The following is a 22,448-nucleotide window of genomic DNA, read 5'->3' as shown; positions in this document are numbered from 1 at the left end:
CTGTAGTACACAATACTACACACTACACTCACAGTACACTGTAGTACACAATACTACACACTACACTCACAGTACACTGTAGTACACAATACTACACACTACACTCACAGTACACTGTAGTACACAATACTACACACTACACTCACAGTACACTGTAGTACACAATACTACACACTACACTCACAGTACACTGTAGTACACAATACTACACACTTCACTTACAGTACACTGTAGTACACAATACTACACACTGCACTACACTCACAGTACACTGTAGTACACAATACTACACACCAGACTCACAGTACACTGTAGTACTCAATACTACACTCACAGTACACCGTAGTACACAACACTACACTACATTAACAGTACATTGTAGCACACCATACTACACATTACACTCACAGTACACTGGAGCACACAATATTACACACTGCACTCACATCACAGTACACTGTGGTACACAACACTACACAACACACTCACAGTACACTGTAGTACACAATACTACACACTACATTCACAGTGTACTGTAGGACACACTACAACACAGTATACTGTAGTACACAATACTAGACACTACACTCACAGTACATTGTAGTACACAATACTACACACTATACTCACAGTGTACTGTAGGACACAAAACTACACAAAACACAGTACACTGTAGTACACAATACTACACACTACACTCACAGTATACAGAACAATACTGAATGCTACACTGTGGTATACAGTATACGATACCACACACACAACACTAACAGTATACAGTGTACAACACTACACACTACACTGACAGCATACAGTGTACAGTACTGAATACTACATACTACATTCACTGTACACAGTGTACAGCACTGAATAACACACACTATGCTGACAGTACACAGTGTAGAATAGAGTAGATCAGAATATATAGGGAAGAAGAGAAAAGAAGGGTTCTTCATTGTGATGTTCATGTAATTTCAACTAGTATGAATACACACAAATATTCAGAGGTATAACAATTATTTTAATTTGTTAACAAAGTTACATTCATCATAGAAAGATAACAAAATCAATAATAAGTGTCTATATCATGAATGTAGAAAAGATACTTACATTTTTTACACTGGGTATTACCTCAGTACACTTTAATTGACTTTAAACAACCAGAATATCATATTATCATCAAAGCTTCCAAACAAGAAGATTCCCTCATATTCTAGCTAGAAAGTCAAGCGACACCTGATGTTTGACAAAACACTATTTGGTCAAATTATTATACAAAGTAAAGATCCTAATAGCAGCACTGATTATTATTATTTTTTTTTATCTTACACAAAATATCACGTATATGATCTCAGTCTTTATCATCCATCATAGGAAGTCCTGTGAAATGACACTGGGATTGATTGAAGGCCACACTGTGCTGTATTCAGTCGATGGCCATGACTTGGCCTTGGGAAGCCTGACTGAGGCGTGGGGAGAGGTGAGGTTAGTGCTGGCCACCGACAGTGCTGGCAGATGGGTTGTATGGTGTGATGACACAGAAGACGCAGCCTGCCTCCTGGAAGGCTTGCCTTAACTCCACCTAGTGGGCCAAACACAGACTGCATCAGACAGCAGGGCAGCAATGTCGAATTCAATTACAGACTTTACAACTCAGAACAGGTTAATTACTAATGTGGCCAGGATCATGAGACTGAGATCTGTCTGTTCCCGGTCCTGTCAAACAACTCTTTATGGAGCTAGGTAAGGGCTTGAGCTTTTGCATACTGTAACAGGACATTTAAGGTTTGTAAATGCATTTATTTTATCTGCTATATTATTGGGTGGTGACAATTTTCATGGGACTAATATTTCTGCATATGACAGAGTTTTGTCTCCTAATCTTTTTCATGTACCATAGACTAAATTTGGTCCGAGCCGTGAAATAGGCCACAAGGAATTAAATTGATAGATACATTTTAAACTCTATTGATTTATCATCTGTCTGTTTAGAATTCTACAAAAACGTTATGGATGCAGAAGATGTCTCGCGACTGCAGCCAGCACGCAGGTAGACCCCGATACTGACCACATGTCTGTGCAGGACACCTGAGAGAAAGACTGTTTTTAAAAGTTAGTGTTAAGCTCTCATGACTTTTTTAGCTTATAACTGGATCAGTAGCACTGCCCTTTCAAGGCGGGAATCGTGCGCCTCTGCCTTGCCATCGCCAAACATTTCCTGTAATGCTGCTTCACAGTAAAAGCTTTTAAATGATTCAATAACGGGGGTTTTAACTGTGAAGAAGTTATCGTAAATGAAACGTGTTTGTGACTGAATTAGCTGAGCCACTTTGTTAGTGGTGATTCTTTGATAGTACTGCGAGGATTGAGATAAACTTGTCATTACGGCACACTTTCAGGCAGGTAGACCAGTCGTGGTGGAAAAGCAAAACCAGAGCAAAAAACAGCAGAGCTGGGCTGGCGGATGGAGAAAAAAATAAAGTGCTTTTGTTTTTCTCCTATAAACACGATGACAAGACAATGAAATGTGACAGCAGCTATTTCCTGACCATTAAGTTAAACAAGTTGTGTTTTTAGGGATGGAGTATCTTTGAAACAAACAATACATCACGTTTGGGGTAATAAAGCCAGCAGTGAATAACCCTGCAAGGAAACACAAATCAAAATGACTAAGGCGATCTTTAATTTAGAGACTCTACTCTGACCTCCCTCTTTGATCTGTTACACCACAGAATATGTCTCTTTATGCTTTGACCACCACTTTCAGAGTTGTCAGATTGCTGCTCTGTGCACATCTTTAGGTCTTGTAATCAAAAGTTTAGTCGTTGTTGTGCTTCGGGTCACACACTACAAGGTCAAAACCCAGGGACGTGACACAGGAATGATGCAGACTAAGTTGTTTTGCATGCTAATTTGCAGCCACGAAACAAAGAAGAGGAAGAAGAAGCAACGAGTATGGGTGGGAGGATGGATTAGGATGTGTGAGTAAGGATTATTTTTACACTGAAAATGTGAAACTGCCTGCTCGTGTCACGGCTCAGTGAGGACGACACAGTCACAAATACTTAAAAAGCTTGTGTGTATGTTTTCTGATAGAAACTAAAACATATTACTGTGCCTGCTCCATACACATAAATGTATGATCAGCCTGGGTTCAAAGAGCTAACGTCAAAAAGAGCTCATTTCTGGCGCTCTGACCTGACTGAGACTCAACCGGACAATTAACCAGCTACATATCCAGCAGACATCAGCGACATGGGCCTGCAAGTGGCAGACTTCAGAACCCACTGACTAGTGGAAGATCAGGGCTAAAACCTTGTCGTGTGAACCCAGGTTTAGGTTGACTGATTGCAAACAGATATAACAACTGTTTGTTTTTTACACTGGAGTGAAGTAAATGTTGAGATCCCACAGATCCCTAATACTTCGAGCAACCAAGACAAGGGAGCGTGAACACGAAACTCCAAACCTATCAGACTTTCGGTTTTGGATAGGCGATTTCAGCTAACGGCAACAACTTCCACGTAGTGCAGTCTTACCAGTCTTGCATTATCCAGACACAGACCCACCACGGCCCCGCCACTGCCTGGCAACTTCACGGCCGAGCCAAACTGCAAAGAGCAGCAGAAGATTTATGAAGGCATGAACAGGGAAACACACAGATGTTCAATAAAGCATGCAGTGCCTCTTAGCAGGCAGCTCCATACCTGCTTCGCCAGTTGAACCATCTTGAGATTCCCTGGGCCCAGACAGTCATCGGTGTAGACAGTCCTGTGGGAGTGGGATATGTTGTTTTTGTGGTAGAGAGTTAACTGTTACAGTAAATCGAGGATGCTAATATATATGGTTTACCTGCGCAGCTCAAAGTTCTGGTCCATCAGCTGTGCCAGACTGCTCCAGTCTCTGTCCTGTAGAGCCATCCTGAGGGGACAACATCTTCACTGAGTGCCAGACAAAGTTTCACACCTGATGTTCTCAACCTCTGAAACGCTGCCTCAAACACAAACACCGTGGCTAGTTCTATCATCAAAAGTTGCAGCAGCACTAAGCATGTGGTGTTAACATTTAACACCTTGAAGAAAGGCCATATCTATTTTGAGACTGTTGTGCAAAGGCTAGACATATTTAAGCCGATGGTGATGGAAGTCCGGACTTTGCACTGATGTATTTGCAGAACTTCTTGATCAACACTCAGCTGTGAGAAGTCAAACCAACCTGGCTTTATCAGTGAGCTCGGCAAAGGTTTTCATGGCCTCAACAACCAGAGGCTCCCCTGTGGAAACACAGAGCATCACAGAACACGTAGTTCATCAGAAGAACAGATCACAGATTTAGTGTGGAAATAGAAATAAAAGTCCATAAATGTCCAGTGGTACAAAGTAACAAATATAAGATACTTGTACTAAAAAAAAGTATTATTTCTTTCTTTCATTCATTCATGCCACTTTATACTTCTAGTCTTCTACTTCAATCTCCTAGGCTAATATTGTACTTGTTACACCACTACATTTGCCTGACAGCTTTATACTGTTTTCCTCCCCTTCCTGGCCTCTGAAAACCACGTATCTCCAGATGTGGTGATGTTAAATGTTTTTTATAAACCGAAGGACTTTTACTTTTCACATATCTTGCTGATAATACTGTATTTACATACTTTTACTGAGTTATGGTCTTGAATACAGTATTTATAGATGTACTAGAGTATTTTCACATTGTGGTATTGGTACTTATACTTAAGAAAACAATATGTATAGTGTAAAAGTAACATTAAATATAAGACCACAGATGATGGAGTGGAAAAACCAGGGGATCACCAAAGTTGGCACGATTCCTCCTGAGGGGAACATGAACATCATTTCTAAATGAATACTGGACTCAGTGAACAGCAGGATTAATGCTGAGGGGATTATCCTGGTGAAATAAAAGAATTCCTGACGTTGTCGAGACATTTCAACTAAAATGAAAAACGTGAGCCGAATGTCAGTGCAACAGTAAATGTCAGGGGATCAGCACAGTCAGTAAGATTGATCCTCTGAGAACTATGAATGTCTGTTTGCAAATTAATCCAGTAAATACTAAGATATGTCAAATGAAGGGTGAAAGTTGCGACCTGCTGAAGGAGCTATAGGAACTGTCTTGGCATCACAGAAGTCATGGTGGTGGATATTTATACCAAGTTTTACAACATCCATCCAAAAATTGTTGAGCTATTTCAGTCCGTACCAAAGTGGTGGACTCACTGACACACTGAAGTTCACTAAAAAATATATATTTTTTCAAATATCAGAAACAAAATCATGTTGGTCAAAGAGCTGACCCCTATTTTTACAGTGACCTTTGACCTCAGGAATCACAAGAAGCTGGTGAGATATTTGACGTGAAGACGTACCGCTGAGCCAGCGCTGTCTGATGTTGCTGTGGATGCGTCCAGAGTCACTGGGGTCGCTCAGGTACGCCAGCCAGAATGGTGGGAGCCCACTCATGTCCATAGGAACATAGTTCCCTGAGAATGGCAAACACACACACACACACACACACACACATCAAGAACAAAATGTGTATTTGTATCATCTGCCTGTCACCTACAGCAAAGACAGTTGATGAATTCGGTACCGTAGCCCTGCTCGTCCATGAGCTTCTTGCTGAAATCCATGTAGACCAAGCCTTCATACACCTGCAAAGAGAACGGGGACAAGAATTCATGCTGCTGTAGATGTTAAATGAAATGTGGCTGACATGTTGAGCAGTGGTGACGGAGGCCTGTACATCTGTGTGGTGCTGACTCTGTTACTGACCTGCACCACTCTGTCCTGCAGGCCAGCAGTGATGAAGAGCTCATCAGTCTCCACGTTGAGGATGAAGTTGGCTCGGATCGGCTTTGGGAGATCCTGGAGAGCAAAACACATATATATGAATAGCTAAAAACACATGGAGGAATTTTTGTGTCATTTCTGCATTTCTCTTTCATTGTTTTTCTCGTGGTGAAACTTTTTATCAACTTTGTCTCGGGAGGTTTGTAAAACACATACAAACATTAGACTGAGATGTGGACATGAGACTTATTGTGCTTTTTTGTTTTTGTCCTTTCCTTCAGGGTATTTTTGTCTTGTCTCCTGCCTTTAATTCTGTGACATCACATTTCATCACCATGTTTGCATAATTCATGCCTACCGGTTACTTTGCCATGTTACAATTGATTTAGCAGTGCTGGCTCAGGCATGTGTGAGGCAACCAATTAGAGCATGATGGTTATTCAGAGGGACGGGCCTTAATTAGACAGGTGCTTAAATACAGTGTGTCAGACAGAGGGTAAACAGGAGACAACTCTAAGCACTAAAGAATGTAAATGTGTTAATGAAGGTTCTCAGTCATCCAGGTCATGGTAATTCTAAGTGCTGTATCGTAGGCAGCTGGACTTGTCTCAGTTTCTTGAAGATGTTTCACCTCTTTTAAACCCTGTGTGGGAGTGTCCTTACAGAGACACTTCTGAGCTCTGAGTTTCAAGGTTGTTAGGGTCACTTGTGGGTTGTTGATGACGGTTTAGGGTTCTGATGACCCCCAGCATGTGCTCCAGTGGGTGATGAGAGTCAAACGGCAAGTACTGATCTGTGTGTGTAGGTTTTCTGTACAACTCAATGCTGAGGCTTATATCTTCTTCAGTGTGTACCGCACAGCCTAAGAGGGGCAGACTGTCTCCTCTGATACTTCCCGTGTGAATTGGATGTTACTGTCCACAACATTTATAAGTTCTGGAAAGGCTTCCACTTCCCTTGTTCTGATTTTGACTCAGGTGTTGTTCACCTGAATCAGTGGCTAGGAGCAGTTCCTGCACAGGTAATCATGTGCTGCTCTCAACTACCTCCATGTAGAGGTTGGGCACTATCGGGGACACTGGTGAACCCATGACACCGTGCTTCTATCTGTAGAAACCTTCACTGTACTGCAAGTAGGTGGACGTCATACAGCTCAAGTAAGACACAAATGTGGTCTGGGGGTGAAGAGTGCTTTCCAGTAGCAGTTTCTTCACCATCTTTGCTGCTTCTTGAGTGGGAATGCATGTGAAAAGTGATGTGACATCATAAGCAGCTATTGTTTAGTCTGGGTCCAGGGTTATTTCTCTCACCTTGTTGGCGAAATCCTGTGAGTTATTTATTTTTTTAAGTATATTTGTTGCCTGTATACGCCTTTATTGACAGAACAGCTTTAAAGATGACAGGAAACAGGACGAGAGAGAGGGGGAGTGACACAGTAAAGGGCCCCAGGCAGGGACTCCAATCCCGGGCTGCTGCAGCGAGGAAAAAGCCTCTGTACATGGGACGCTGCTTGATGGCTTCCACCAGGTTCTACAGAGCTGCTTTATCTAAGTTGAAATTAACTTATTCTAACTTAGAACAGGAGAGCTAACGATTGCCCTAAGAGTTTTTGCTAACAGCGACCAGTGGAAGGAATGACAGCCTCTGATGGCACCGATAACACTGAGCTGGGACATGTTTGCTATCCTTACATTGTCTGTGATGTTGTAGAATTTCATAAGACACTTGAGGGTAGCTGAGACGATGGCACTGTGAAAAGAGAGGAAACAAGTCAACCACTGAAATTCAAAGTATGAACAATGACAACAATGACCTTTACATTTGGGTGTATGGACAGGAAATCACACAGAACTATTTACCTGCTTCCAGCGAGGCCCTTGGTTAAAACAGAGACAAATAAATATTAATACAGAATATTTTCTCATCTCACACTGCGTGCTGTCTTCACTTCTTAGAAACAGGTGTTTAAATGGATCCTCACCACTTGTCGAGGGATGTTGGTGTCATACTTGAGGGTGAAGTTCTGTTTCGTCAAGGCAATACTGCAGGAAGAGAAAACACAGAGCAGACACAGATGAACCTTCGCAGTGAATGTGAGTGTCTTAATAAGAAAGTGTCCTGATCAAAACAAAATGAAAGAGTGAGCTGAAGCTTTTTCTTTACATTGTTAGCAGCACAGTATTGTTATCAGCTGCCAGATGTACAATAATTACAGGTACAGGTACAGGAAGTTTGTCCTCTGTCTGATCAAAAATAGAGCTGCAACAGTGATGGCGAACGTGATTCATAAGCAAGGCAGCCTGTCTTTCCCAGTGCTCCACTTAAAGGTGGAGCTTCAACTGTTTCAACAGGTTTTCTTAGCCAAGTTTCTTGCAGTGATCTTGGTTATTTCTTTTATCAGCTTAGCTTACTGCCTTAGGTGTTTCATGCAGAGTCTGAACAGGCTCCAGTCATGCTGTCTTGTCATTTCATTTTGTGTTAGTAGCTTATTAAATAAACTGTCAGACTAATGTACTTATTGACACCCCTTCATGCATCAGAGCTGCGTTAGCTAGCTTTAAAAAAACAACAACAACTTTTGAGCATATTTCCTGTGATATCCCAGATGACATGACCGATGCTGAGAGCAATGAGCTGATGCTACTTATGTACTTTACAAGATTCATTTGGCCAACACTTTCCTTCAAGGGCTGTTCAATATATTCACAGTGGAGGAATGTAACTAAAGTAAATTTACTCAACTACTGTAACTGACAGCAACTTTGAGGTAGCAAAACTTCAGAAGTATGAAAAAAGTTCAAATTAGTTAATTAAGTGGCAGCATCCATGGTGACAACAGAGTCTATGCATGAATTTAAAAAAAGAGGCAGTCACAGTCACAGTCACGAGGTGGTGCTAACCCTCATATTCACTCCGTCTGAATGTAGTCAAAGTTTTTCTCCAAGGTTCAAGATGATTCTGGACAACACTACAGAAACATCTCTGCATCTCATGAAAAACTCACTTGCCCTCTAATGAATGACACAAATCAGAGAGGCTATGATGAATATGTCGGTCTTGTGTTAACTCACCCCTGTTTGGAGCAGAACTGGTAGAACTTCTTACAGGTGGCTTGCAGTAGCCGCAGCCCTCCCAGGTACCTACAGCAGATGATGAACAGATGAAGCACTGGAACAGCCTGAACAGGATCATCTCAGTCATGTATGTGAGCTAGCCGTCTACACACCCTTCTTTCCTGCTGATGCAGAACAGATCTTGCAGGCTTCCAAACTCTGTGGGGTCATTGAGTGGATGAGGGACTAAAACCTGCAAAATCACAGAGATTCACATGACTTTCGCGCAACAGTAGAGGAAATTCACTATGTACTTATTTGATTTTGTCCTTTCCTTCAGTGTGTTATTTGTTCTTGTGCACGTTAAAAAGAAGGGTTAAAAAGGTCAAAGATCACTCCAACAGAAGCTCATCTTTCCACACAAAACACTGTCCCTGAACACCTCTCCAGTAGTCCTGCCTTTAATTCTGTGAATTCATGACATCACAAAATGTCACCATGTCACACATTTGCATAATTCATGCCCAGCAGCTACTTAGAATGTTAGAATTGATTTAGCACAGCTGCTCTGTTGCTGTTAGTGGTGCGTGTTAGACCAAAACAAATCAGCATGTTGGCCACGCCCCCCCCTTCACAAGTGTGTGTGTGTGTGTGTGTGTGTGTGTGTGTTTGTGTGTGTGTGTGTGTTTGTGTGTGTGTGTGTTACCAAAGTCTGGCTCTCCACCAGAGTGACCTCGGCCCAGAAGTTAGAGATGGACATGGCGATGGTTTTCCCATTAAAGCCGTCCGAGGGATTCCCTATTAATCCAACCCTGTGAGCATCACATATTTGGAAACTTACTCTAACAGTGTCTGTCAGGCTGTGCTCTTGTTGTGAGTCATGAAGTAGAAGCAGGCTTTTATTAACAAGCTGGAGAGAACACAATCACCAAGCTAGATTCAAAACCGAGTGCAGTAGGAGGGTCATCAGGCGGGTGTTCTCTCACCTGGCATATGATCGGAATGTGATTGGTTTAGCAGGATTGTCCTGTGGCTTTGTGGAGTAGTGGGTGAGCCACTTGGTGTAGTCCGACAGGCCCTGAGGTGTCCAGAGGAGGTACAGTTAAATAGACAGGAAAAAAACCCACATCCATCAGCTGCAACAGAAAAATGACATCCAGTCCCTGTGAGGACAGAGCTCAGTCAGCCAGCCTGCCCTCAGTATGAACAAGACGTGTCATCCTACATTTTTGTTGTGCAGCTTATCATGTAAAAGGGGATTTCAGGAGGGGTATAATATATAAATGAATGCTGTCAGCAGATAGAGAGGAGGGGCTGGGCGAGATGCTGAGGGGTAGTTTACATTTTTCCAAATTTCCAAATGACTTCTAAGGTCCTTTGCTGTACTTTATTTTTTGTTCCACATAAGGTTCTTAATGTAAACAGAACCAAAAAAAGGAGAAAAAAAAACAGGGACCATGCTGTTGATGTTGGTATGACGTGAGTTTGAAGAAGCAGTAATGTCGTCCTCACATTGTGCCCAGGCTTCAGCTGGAGATCATTATTCATGAGTTTATGTCCTCTTGTTTTAACTGTCATTTAACATCAACCAAATCTAGGATCCACATCTAATAGATACCAGCCACCTAAATACACCTGATGTTTTTCATTCAGATCCCTGAGACAGTGATGAAAATCCTGGACTCGGCCCTCTAATGTGGATCAGGACCAACAGTTAATGTTGGGCTGAGACCTGAGACCGATCCTCCTGATGACCCAGTGAACACACAGACATAGGTGGAGACATCACCTCCCTGCTGGAGCTAACACAATGATGTGGTGAGTCCTGTCTGTGCTCTGAGAACTGTTATAAGTGCTTTAGACAGTTGTAATAAGAAACATTCACTCCATGACCATGACAAGTACTCAGTGTCATCTAATGGAGACTTGCCCCCTAAATGACAGCCGTTAACAGGCATTAGGGTCTGAGTGCCCAGTTTGCAGCTGATTTGACTTTACATGATTGATGATTTCTGAGTGATGACAGCTTTCTTTAAAATATTTAAGTGGTTTCTCTTCATGCCACTGGCTAACTTTGCTTAGTGCAGCTTTAATGCTAGTTAAGAGGGAAACTCCACTGGCGTTCTGCTGGGCTCCTGCATTTTTTAAATAGTAGTACAAAACCTTTTGTGTCCCCAGACTTAGCTGTGTAAAGTCTGATAACCATCTCAGAGTTGTCACTTGTGTCTGCATCTATTGTTCTGACGACTACAATTTAGAGATCAAATGACTCGAGTTCCACTGTTGACAGGTTTTTGATGTTGAAGAAGACTCTCCGTCGAGAGTCCTGCAGACCGAAAAACACTGATGATGACGATCATCAATATTTTCTTATGTAAACGTGACAAACTCACTGTAGAATGAGTCATTTCTGGAGATTCATCTCAGGCTCTGTCCGTAATGAGGTATGAATCTGAGGGCAGCGCTGTGTGAAATGAGATCAAACGTGGCTGATGAATTGATTAAAGGATACAAACCACTTGTCCAATGAGCTGGAAGCCAGTGGGAAGCTTCATCCCAAACACATCCAGTTGCTTGTCGTTAATGAGCCACTCCTGAAGAGAAAGGAGCCGTAAATGGAACTGGCTATTACTTCATCAACTCATGATAATGCACCCATGTCAGCTATGTTGGACTACATATGTATAATCTCAAATTTCCCTTAAGAACACAACTGTACAGAAGCTAAAAAGTTAAAGAGCCGATCTATTCAGATTTATCACACACCAACACATTTTGAATTAGCACTTACGAACCCAGAATCGTCCGAAGCTCCTGTCAGTGGCTTGAGGCTGCAGGCAGAGGAAGTCCGACAGGTGGGACAGCGTGTCTCTCTGGATGCAGTAAAACACCACGCTGGCCAGCCGCGAGTCTGTCAGCCCTTCCTGCGGTTTCTCCAGGAAGCGAGTTATCCTGATTCATGAAACTACCACAGATTAAATCAAATCTGCGACATTGCTGACATCTGCACATTATTTATCAAAGACACACAGCAGTATTTCTTAGTGCTCAGTGCCCTCAAGGGAAAAAAAAGCGTCTTCTCACCTGTGTGTGTCAGGGCAAACCTCCACAATGCCCCTGGAGCTGCTTTTCTCACTTTCTTCCAGCTCGTAGTAAATGATCAGCTCTCCAGGCTGCAGCACACACACAGAAGGACGGGTTACTGCAGGTTTCTCTACTTTGTTTAATTCTGGATCCTTTCAGATCCCTGCTGTTTGGCCAGGACTTGACATTTTCAATGCACTGGAGATTTTTTTTAATGTTTGATAGAAGTAGACAAGTATTCTGATCTTCCATAGCTCATCCATAGCGATTTTTTAAAATATATATCCCTTTATTTTGGTTTTATGTCCACTGAAATGTTTATGTGTACACTGCTGCTCAACGGTTTAGGGTTACTTAAAAAAGGCCATATTTTTAAAGTTAAATTGAAATAACATTAAATGATCAGAGGTACAGCCAAGACATTATTAATATGAGAGGATCATTTTCAACCATCAGTCTTGTGGTCCAGTGGCACATATGTTAGCTCATCCAAGTCTGTCTTCTTAAAAGGCTCACTGGTCGTTAGAAAAACCTGTGTGCAATCACATCAGCACAGTTGAAAACTGTTTTACTGATTTATGAAACAATGCAGTTGGCCTCTTTCAGGCTGGTTGACTATCTGGAGCATAAGCATTTTTGGTACTGACTGTAAATGGACAGAAAAAAAACCTTTTCTGAAACTCGCCCGTCCATTTGTGTAATAAAAAATAAGGCTATTCAATGTGAGAAAGAAGCTGAAGATCTCATAGAAAGGTATGTACTACTCCATACTCCCAAAGAACAGCAGATACTGGTTCTAGCCAGAATAGAAAGAAGTGGGAGGCTGCGGTCCACAACTGAGCAAGATGACAAGTACATCTGAGTGTCTGAGACGCCTCATGGGTCTTCAACTGGCTGCTTCATAAAATAGTGAAACAGTAAAACAGCAGTCTGAACGTCAACTGTGAAGAGGAGACTCCAGGACGCTGGCCTTCTAGGAACAGCAGCAAAAAAAAAAGCTGTCTGGTCTCTACCGAAGCAAACTTCATCCTCCAACAGGATAATGAGGTGCTTCAGGAAGCACAGAGGGACATTTCCTCAGGCTATCTCAACAAACTGACAGCTGCAATGAGAAAGGTCAGTTTAAACTGCTGCGGATGGGGGACAAAATTATTATTTCAAGTAAGAAATATTTTTTTCTAATCTTGTCATTGTCAAATGTGACATTTTTTAAGATGCTCCAAAACTTGTTTGAGTGGTGGTGTTTATGAGTAAACTGTAAAAGGTTTTTAAAGAACTGTAGTAAATCTGACCTTTGACCTGAAGAATCGGATCACTTGAGCAACGTCAAAGTTCTGGTCTGCACACAGCATGTCTCCTGCAATCTGCTTACACAAGAAGAAGAGATTCATATTACGGCAGACACTCATTCAGTTCTTATTCAGCACAGTGAAGTGTAACTGAGCCGCTGTGTGAGTGGAGACACCACAGATGATTCATCGTACCACCATGATGTCGTCCTGCAGCTTGCGGCTGCGTATGGCCAGCTGCAGGTCGGCCACAGCCCCGAGTTGGTCCTCCAGCGTGGTACTGCCGTCATTTATCACATTTTCCACCGGGAAGTCGTTAGCTGTGGCCCAGCGCTCAAAGTGCTTATACCTGATCAGTGTGACAGAATGAGAATTTAGCAGGAGGAGGATAAAAAGTTATTTGGTGACAGACTGTGACAACAACACCAAGTTGGGTCCTCCTGCCGTTAGAACTCACTTGTCTGCATTAGTGACCAGATACACTTCTGTGAACAGCTGTCGCCTGGAGACAAATCACAGATGCAGGAGTACAAGTTAACCACTGAACCACTGCAGCGGGACTTCATATATGGAAGAGGACTCAGAAAATAATCAGAAATTTGGCCTGGTCATGTCTGGACCAATTACGCACATGTTGACAGTTTCCCACCAAAAGTCAAGGATCTTCTTTCCTCCAATTCCAGGAAGTAAGGCCTTCGGTACCCCCCTCAGGAGGCTGTACAGGCCTGTGTCATCATTCTGGGAGGGGAGGAGAAAAAAACAGGACTCAAATGCAGCTTCTCAACATACTAAAAAAAAACATTCCAGGTGGTGTATTGCATATACAGTATATACAGTACAGTATATACTATACGATGTATGCTGAATAACATGCTGATACTACAACATGACTTTGCCTTTAGACCTCACAGCTATATTCTGACAGTTTAGGTAATACTGTGACATAAAGAGGTTCAATCACCCACATGGTTATTCCTCTTTACCACAGAGTATGTGCTGACTGTAGGTGACTTATTGCATCATGTCCTGTCTCTTCTCATTCTGTAGACGTTATTACAAATAATGATATGTTCACGCGAGGTCTATATGTCAAATGTAGCTACTGGCGAAATTATATGATGACCAACTCGAGCTCGGGATCATACGTGAATTCTTAGGTGTTCCTGAACACAACACATCGCCCTCGGTTTAAGAGGTGGCAAAAGCACACCAAACCTAATGCAAGAAGCTGGCTCCGTTATGTTGCCTCCCCTTCTTTGTTAAGACGTGTGTGTGTTAAACTGAGTAAGGCTGGCATATCAACCACAATGTTACCGTCAATAATTCGGCAGATAATGCTAAGCCAGTAAACAGCGTTCATTTTTCACAAAACCTAAACTTTCATCAAACAATCGCCTTCGCACTCCTGCTCTTCCGACAAATGCTCGTTAGGGGGCAGTGAAAACCACCAGGAGACGATTATCAAGCTGTGAACTTGATTTAAAAAATATATACGTATACGTGAATTTGGACAGGTCAGACATAAGCCGAATGCATTCTTGCTTTCCCGTAGCTGTCTGAAGTGGTGGTCTGACAGGTGAAGCATAGGTGAAGTGTGATTGTTTGAGGCAGTCAGACGGACTCCGGGCTGCAGGACGTGAACTTTGCTCCCGGTTATCCACTCTCCACTGCAACGTGCACGCGACTTACCTTTATTTGGGTCTCCAACACGGTGCCGTGTCCGGCGACCAGCAGGATACAGATCATTGATGACACTTCACTCTGTCCCGAACTGCTTTAAAAATTTCAATAAAAACAGTACGGGGGTTGACAAACATCTACGGTAGCCGTGAGTGCTCAATTCTCCCAGCATCGACGAAAGGATGTACTTCCGCAAAGAAACTTCAAAGTAAAACGTCACCTCGACAGTTTGGTGCTGCAGTCACATAGGCAGTGTTAAACACACACACACACACACACACACACACACACACACACACACACACACACACACAATTCATGACTACGACGCAAAAATGAAAATCTTTCTACATATTTTAACCAATTTACCAACTTTAATAAACACGGCTGAAAATGGTTCATGACATATAGCATATTATTAGATTTCTTATTACAAAGACATACAGCACATAGCCTACCTGCAATGCAATGCTTACCAACTCCTGTTTATTTAGTTAGTTACATTGTTGCAATGCAATTATTGTCCCCAGTGAGGTTTCATGAAACATACAAAAACACAAAGCAAAAAGAGCTCAGCTATGAACTGAATGACAAACTGTATCAATGGGTCAAATTGATGAAAACAAGTCCAAGCATGATTACAATGGTTGTCCGAGACGTTTACATGAGAGCACTGGATACCGAGACGCAGTACAGCAGAGGGTTAAGAAACGGAAACTGACATGAGTAGTTGGTCACGTTTAAGAGCTTACTGTACTGGAGGGTTAATGAACAATCATGTTTGTGGAGGAAGGCATTCATGAGGGCTTCGTCAGACTCAAGTTACTGTAGAAACATTCCTCTCTTTTCATCATGTTATTATGAATGTGTTGTATTCACCAGGCCAAAAATTTCAATATCGTAAAAAAGCTTCAAATATGATAGGGAAGGGTGTCATTTCGTAGACAAACTGGATTTGAATATTAATAACAATATTCCATTATTCCCCCATTCCATGCACGCTCAACCACAAATAAAGTATCTCAAAGCATTTCAAGTACTCTTTTGGCCCATATGTGGTTGTCTTCGAAAGCTCACTGAACACTGGCGACAGGCTTCTCCTCACTGCGGATCTGTGCTGGATGATCCCACAATGCCATGCTGCCGCAGCAGGTTCCTCAGGATCTGATTCTTAGACTTCCAGTCCTCCACCTGAGCAACAACACAAAACAATGCAGTGTTTATGTCGTAATGATAAATCTTCAGCTGACTCAGCACTTTTGCTCAAGGATGAAATGACTGTGACTGACTGTGGAGTCTTTAGTTTTTGGTGAACGTTATTTGAACTTGTCTAGCGGTGACGTGCAAAAAGTCAAGCTCAGGATCAACTGAAAATCTTGAAAACAGCTGGCAGGACATCGAAGCAGTGATCTGTTTGTCTTCACCAGTCTGAACACTTAGTCTGACAATGGCAGAGCTGTCAGTGCTGAAATAACGGTTTTGATCAACGGTCACCCTAACATCATAAATTGATGGTGCCAATTCTATGCAGTATACTGCAGTTTCCCATCTAGACTGTGGAGGTCGACAACGTTATTTTGCTCCAAAAGGCCAGAGGTCATCAATCAATTTCTCAAGTGTCTCTGAGGACAAATAACTTCCACATTCACACATATCAACTTCAATTAACCCAAACATCATTTCTTCAGCAGGCAGATTAGTTTATAGGTAATGTTAAATGGTGTTTCTCAGTTTTGGGGAACACACTATGTTGTTGCCATTCCTTTCTTCCTACTTAATAGATCTACACGGTGAACAGCTCAAATCTTGTACTGTAGCAAAAAATACTGACACTTAGCAGCTTTAGTCTCCAAATACTGAGGAGACGCATGCAGACATACCTCCTGTCTAAGGAGCTGGTTGTCAATCCTGAGACGATCAAGAGCACCTATGTCGTCCGATATCTTCAGGTTGCTCTGTCGCAGTTCCTTGATGTACTCGCAGGCTTTGGACAAGATTCCTCCTTTACTCTGAAACAAAAGGGAGGAGACTGTGACTACTATGTGATAATTTTTACCCTTTGGAAAATAACCATGATATTTGTAAAGATGATGTTTCAAAGTCACAAACCTTTACTGGATTAATCATCTTTGCGAGTGTGAATAGCAGAGCGTGGTGTGAGTCTGAGCTGAACTCACCTGTCCAGTCTTGGTGTAGTCAATGTTACAGTCTGGAATGGCCTTTGACAGCTGCACGATCCAGTTGTTAATCTTGTCCCTGCGCCGGCGCTCAACTGTTGAAACCACATCGGAATATGAGACGCTGGTCTATGATTCCTACCCACTCTGATATTTCCTTCAATTTCTCACTGCATGTGAGCACTGACCTTCATTGTGCTGGGCTCGCCGTTTCTCGTCTCTGGACCCCCGAGGAGCCTCTTGCTTTCTGGAAAACACAATAGGAAATAGACAGAGTTCGATTCACTAGCTGAACATACATTCAGCTAAAATCGATCACTTTTAACTTGCTGTGGTGCTGTACTTGTGATGTAATTACGCTATGTATGGCTGAGTGCGAGGTGCGATTGTCCTTTGATTGGAACCCGTCAAAACTTCCTGGGGTGACATCATCACATAAAGCTGCCCTGTAAAAGTACAAGCAGACACATGAAGCCTGTAAATTATGGACAATATGAAAGAGACAATGGTTTGAAAACAGTTTGAAAAGTTGAATTTCATTAACTTCATTAACTTAACTGTATAATTTATAATTATTATTTCTTCTGATTAAAGTTTAGTATTGTTATTTAGATTTTACAAAGCCAGTGTCAAAAGAAAATGGCCTTGTACTATGTTTTTCCTGGGGAAAATACAACGGCGTAAGCTTTAGCACATGTATCCTTTGTCATAGCTACATGTCAGCCCTTACATTTAGGCAGTGGTTACCTGTGGGTGTGGGCTGGCCCAACAGTGTGTCTGAGGCCTGCACTGTGGTCACCATGGTGCCAGTGGTTGCGTCTGCGATGGTGGCGGGGTAGTAGGTGTACTGCGTCTCAGTGCTGGCGTCTCCCTCCAGCCCCTCAGACTGGGAGAACACAGCCTGACATCAAAGAAACATCAATGCCAACATTAGCCTTGTGTTTCACTCAACAGGCACAAAAGAAACAAGAGATCAAATCCCAGAGTGCGAAAAGCTTTAAACATCTGTGTGATTTTACTTTGCCCAGGCACAGAAACAGTAACCACAGGAATTAAATGTGAGTTGGATGGTGGCTCCCTCTACTGGGAGCATAAATGAGCCTTGAGTGGTGAACCATGCTGCACAGCTTTATAATAAGATGAGCTTTACTGATTCCACACAGCCACTGCAGCAGAAATACAAAAACAGATGCAGAGCATAGATTAGTAAGTTAATTTAATTAAAACAATAGTGATGCACCCATTTATCGCCCACATATCAGTATCGGCCAGTAATCGCTGAGTTGACAGCCATCACTTTTACACTAAATTATATCAATTTATGTTACAAATAAAAATTATGTTTTTTATCGGGCAAAGTACCGAAACACTCCTCACATCTCCTCACTGAGTATGTAGTCCTATAGCAGGGTGAAAAAAACTTAATTTATGGGAAAGAAGATTATATAAAATGTTATAAATGTGTATGTCTGACTTTGTGCTCATTCATAGACAGGGTGATGAATGGCTAAATAGCTTAAAAATAAAGTCAAGGGGCAGATGAAGATGCAATAACAAAACGACTCCCAAAAAAAATTACACTTTAACAGAGGGTGTACATCAGGGAATTAAATCAGGTTGAGGGTGAAATGTCTAGCTCCAGCCTGACTGGGCCTCCGTCTGGATCAAAGGTGGCGATCAGTTAATCAATGACTTGCCACTAGCCAACTAGCCACAACTAGCATTGAATCAGGAGCTGAGTGGGTGTAACTTAACCTGTTCTACCAGTCTCCACATCCACATCCAGAGCAAGGAAGCTATTAATTTTTCCCAAACAGGAGTAGACTTGTGTCTGATTCAAACAAAAGTGTTTTGAGGTCGGTGTCACATTGCAGAGGTAACATTTACCCAGGCATTGTCAGTCGCCAAGGAACAAATGCCAGGAATGAGTTGTGCAAGATTTCTGGCCCTCATCCTGACCGTTAACCAGTAAAAATGCACGGATCCGCTCAGATATCATTGTTTAGGACTGGCTCATCCAAACTGCTGGACTTAAAAGCTGCTTTCAATTAATACACCACTTTAAGTCGATCAGTTTTAGTGAAGCTATGTGCTCATATTATTGGTCAGCGATGTTCTCACCTGTGTGACAGCCTGAGTGGTTGCAGGGAAACCAGTGACCAGGCTGACTGCTGCAGCTCCATCTGCCTGACCCTCCAACTGGCCATCCGACACCTGGATCACTCTGTAGGTCACCTGGGACACAACACATTACACCGAGTGGTCAATATTTCATCATCAACGAGGTGATAAACACACACCTGTAGAGCATAAAGATACAGGCTCTAAATCTAACTTCTACTTTTAGCCCTCCATTAAGTGAAGTGGGTCATGAGTACTGAGACCAGGAGGTAATGCGAGTGGCATACTGGCACAATTGTGAAGAAACTGTTAAGTCCCTTCTGTCTACGGCTCTCAATCACAAGACACCCTGGGAAAGATCCTGTGGATTCACGAGTGGGCGCCTACAGTGACATTTAGGAAGCTACTCAGTTGGTTTCAACCCCATCAGGAAAACAAATATATATATATATATATATATATTTATATCTATATATATAGATCTCTATCTATATATATATATATCTCTATATATATCTCACACTTTATTTCTGTTAACAATTTTTCATATATAGTCACTCTGGTCGTCTTTCTCCTCACTTTCCTGTCCAACACAATATTATTCCAAAATGTTCATGTCCTTGCCGTGCTGGGGTCTGTCTGATTGCAGTCTGTGTGTAGTATCTCCAAGGAACTCACAGTTTCTGTCTGTAGACTTCCAGATGTTTGTGTGGTTAAGTGTAATATATAATCACTGAATGTGCTTGCTAACCGTCAAAGACTTGACTTAAGACTTGAAATATCATCTCACTGGTTAACTGGAATGATCAGATGTTTGATTCAGAACTCCTCCTACCTGCCCGCCTGCTCCCTCTGTCTTGAAGAGATATTTGATAGGCTGGTCAGCGTAGGTGGCGGCAGACTGGATGGTGGCAATGGCTGCCGGGTCCTCTGCTGTGGCAACAGATCCTGGTGGGGCAGAAAAGGCCACATTTATATGTTAAATCACCTTTTGCAGCTGTCGAAGACAGCTCACAGGAAGAGCAGCTTTAAACCACATTCCTAGTGCTTCAGGTGTGATCCAACAACCAGGAACTGACCAGAGTGCAAAGAACTGATCCAGAGTAAGCAAATACACACAGCACTGTTTACATGGTGAGAGTGTGTGAAAATGTCAATAGATTGGGCACTTTACAGACACAGGATGACACTGTGACATATGATGATAACATTACAAGCTTTAAAACACTAACAGACAGCGCCTGACAACTCCACTTATATCACAACATGCCCTGTACCGATGTTTAATAGTTTTAAACACCTTTCCACTGCACCGTTTAGATGGTGGTTACATTTAAAAAGTCAAGCTTCACTTCTTAAACGTTACCTTCCTCGCTGACGGTGACACTCCCATCTGGCTCAGGGCTTTTCTGTTGGCTGCACACATAAGAAACACAAAGCAGAGTCACGTTGTGGTCACATAACCTCACGATTTAACCAAATAACATGTCATCATTGGACGGGCAGCCAACTCTATCAACACATCTGTGTTGTTATTTACCGAGTTGACAATGGCGCATGTTACCGTCCCACTCACCTCTTCATGTCTGCCGACCGCCTTCACTCGCTCCCGCAGCCACACTGTGAAACAAGTTCATAAGTTTGACAAAGAGACGGAAGAAGCTTCGCTGGAAAACGAAGGAATATTGAACATTGATGTGAATGGAACCGCCAGTGGCCCTGTAGCAGGAGATAACCCCGTGGAGGTGTTTTAGTGAGGGGCTGTTGGTAGCTAGCCGTCAAGCTGTTTCAGCCGTCTATTAGCGAACATTACCACGGTGCACAGCGGAAACTCAAGGTCTTCGCCTTCAGAATTAAAGCATAAGACTCAAATTTACCAAACCACCGACTGTGGTCGTTAATGTGCGCGATGAAGGCGGCATTGCAGAAGCACGTATAATTTCGCAGAAACCCCGCTCTTTATTGTAACTTTTATGCTCTTTATATACTGCAATTATTAATATGTTTATAAACATGCATCTTACTTTGGGAATTCGCACCGGAAATTACATGTTTTATTGTGGCTACCTTGATCCTTTCTTTTTTTTTTTTTTGCTCCATTACCATCCGGCCCAGTGGTTTTTACAGATGTTTAACAAAGCACTTAGCTGTCCGCCACCTTTATGGCTGCAGTGTCCGCAATAACACACGCGCTGTATTAATGACGTGTAACGGGTTAAAGGACGGCCACGGTGCTCAACTGTGGTGGAAATAGTCAGCGTGAACAAAGATCTACTTACGCCGCAGTGGTCCCTCCCCCGAAATTTGTCAACAGACCAGCGTCTGAGCCGGCTACACGCATGCGCGACAGGAAATTAATCCTGGCGGTCCCAGATCAGTGGATAACTCTTGAATATAGATATTGTAGTTGTGAAACCACCATGAATATCTGACCCACGACCTGTGGTTGATACTGCCACACTTTTCGGTGAAGATGGTGAAAGTATGCTCTGAACTACAGAGGCGCCAGTTTATATTTGTGGGGTGTAAATATATCAATATAGGAGTAAGGTCTGGACCGGCCCAATATTAAAAGTGTCATGAAATGATTTTGGAAAGAGGAAACAGGTCTCCTTATTAAAAAAAAACCAACAAAAGAACAGACAGAAAGGCGTCTGAGATGCAACAGTAAAGATTTACTTTGCTGTCATTGACAGGACTGTAAAATGGCACTATGCATGCATGCTGCTCTATATATTAAAAAAAACGTGTTTTATTAAAGAATATTTTAGTAAATGAAATGTTTCAAAGGTTGTATCTTCCAATAACATGACACACTGTCTGTGCATATTCAAAGTGTTTAATGTCATATGCACAGTAAAGAAACATGTTTCCCTGTACGATGACATTTTTCCTTTTGCTGTCCACAGAATGCCAACAATTTGAAAATAAATATATAAAACACGAATACGCAAAATAAGGCCATTTCAAAGGTTGCATGTGAAAAATAAATAAGAAAGAAACAACGATAATAATAATAAAACAGTGCAAATGTGAGCCGTGCAATTATGCATGTGCAATATGAAAATGTAAACGGTCGGATTGGGCATATGCAATTTGAAAATGGAATGTAAACAGCAGGGACAGTTATATGTCAAACAAACAAACAAAACACACACACATGCAAAAACATCTTTCACTCAGTTTGGACTTGTACATTTTTTGGGTACAAAGGTAGGGCAAGTGTGGTTA

General features: G+C 42.2%; 2 protein-coding genes across 4 annotated transcripts; both read right to left on the bottom strand.

The window, feature by feature from the left end:
• Positions 1–1,000: 1,000 nt before the first annotated feature.
• On the bottom strand, positions 1,001–15,114 carry LOC119012341 (glucuronokinase with putative uridyl pyrophosphorylase). The gene is made up of 23 exons (XM_037086065.1): positions 14,929–15,114; positions 13,871–13,977; positions 13,697–13,741; positions 13,435–13,588; positions 13,243–13,314; positions 11,951–12,039; positions 11,662–11,818; positions 11,383–11,460; positions 9,853–9,944; positions 9,573–9,678; positions 9,040–9,119; positions 8,885–8,953; positions 7,795–7,855; positions 7,673–7,689; positions 7,505–7,562; positions 5,796–5,888; positions 5,614–5,674; positions 5,390–5,503; positions 4,216–4,273; positions 3,853–3,921; positions 3,708–3,771; positions 3,540–3,611; positions 1,001–1,582 (listed from the first exon to the last, which is right to left on the bottom strand). The coding sequence occupies exons 1-23, from the start codon at positions 14,983–14,985 to the stop codon at positions 1,487–1,489; spliced, it is 1,869 nt and encodes a 622-aa protein (XP_036941960.1). The 5' UTR covers positions 14,986–15,114; the 3' UTR covers positions 1,001–1,486.
• Positions 15,115–15,271: 157 nt separating this feature from the next.
• On the bottom strand, positions 15,272–21,553 carry usf1 (upstream transcription factor 1). Of its 3 annotated transcripts, none has more exons than XM_037074380.1 (11): positions 21,497–21,553; positions 20,794–20,837; positions 20,584–20,633; positions 20,053–20,165; positions 19,218–19,331; positions 17,844–17,997; positions 17,455–17,542; positions 17,285–17,343; positions 17,097–17,191; positions 16,800–16,928; positions 15,272–16,110 (listed from the first exon to the last, which is right to left on the bottom strand). In XM_037074380.1, the coding sequence occupies exons 2-11, from the start codon at positions 20,799–20,801 to the stop codon at positions 16,021–16,023; spliced, it is 900 nt and encodes a 299-aa protein (XP_036930275.1). In that variant the 5' UTR covers positions 20,802–20,837; positions 21,497–21,553; the 3' UTR covers positions 15,272–16,020. The 3 variants fall into 3 exon arrangements, with proteins under 3 accessions (XP_036930275.1, XP_036930285.1, XP_036930269.1); XM_037074390.1 differs by lacking the exon at positions 21,497–21,553 and adding an exon at positions 21,376–21,394; XM_037074374.1 differs by lacking the exon at positions 21,497–21,553 and having other exon boundaries at positions 20,794–21,198.
• Between the last annotated feature and the right edge of the window lie 895 nt (positions 21,554–22,448).

The sequence above is a fragment of the Acanthopagrus latus genome, chromosome 2 (genome assembly GCF_904848185.1).
Source record: "Acanthopagrus latus isolate v.2019 chromosome 2, fAcaLat1.1, whole genome shotgun sequence".
NCBI lineage: Eukaryota > Metazoa > Chordata > Actinopteri > Spariformes > Sparidae > Acanthopagrus > Acanthopagrus latus.
This window is presented reverse-complemented; position numbering and strand designations above follow the sequence as displayed.

Bases quoted from the DNA above. Each gene is read 5' to 3' on its own strand.
- LOC119012341 (XM_037086065.1), bottom strand. From the start codon at position 14,985: ATGATCTGTATCCTGCTGGTCGCCGGACACGGCACCGTGTTGGAGACC. The intron at 11,819-11,950 runs GTGAGAAGACGC...TTCATGAATCAG, and splicing joins GTTTGCCCTGACACACACAG to GATAACTCGCTTCCTGGAGA. The intron at 1,583-3,539 runs GTAAGACTGCAC...TTGGCCCACTAG, and splicing joins GTCTGGATAATGCAAGACTG to GTGGAGTTAAGGCAAGCCTT.
- usf1 (XM_037074380.1), bottom strand. The intron at 17,543-17,843 runs GTAACCACTGCC...GTACTTTTACAG, and splicing joins GGGCCAGCCCACACCCACAG to GGCAGCTTTATGTGATGATG. The intron at 17,192-17,284 runs GTCAGTGCTCAC...TGGTTTCAACAG, and splicing joins GCGAGCCCAGCACAATGAAG to TTGAGCGCCGGCGCAGGGAC.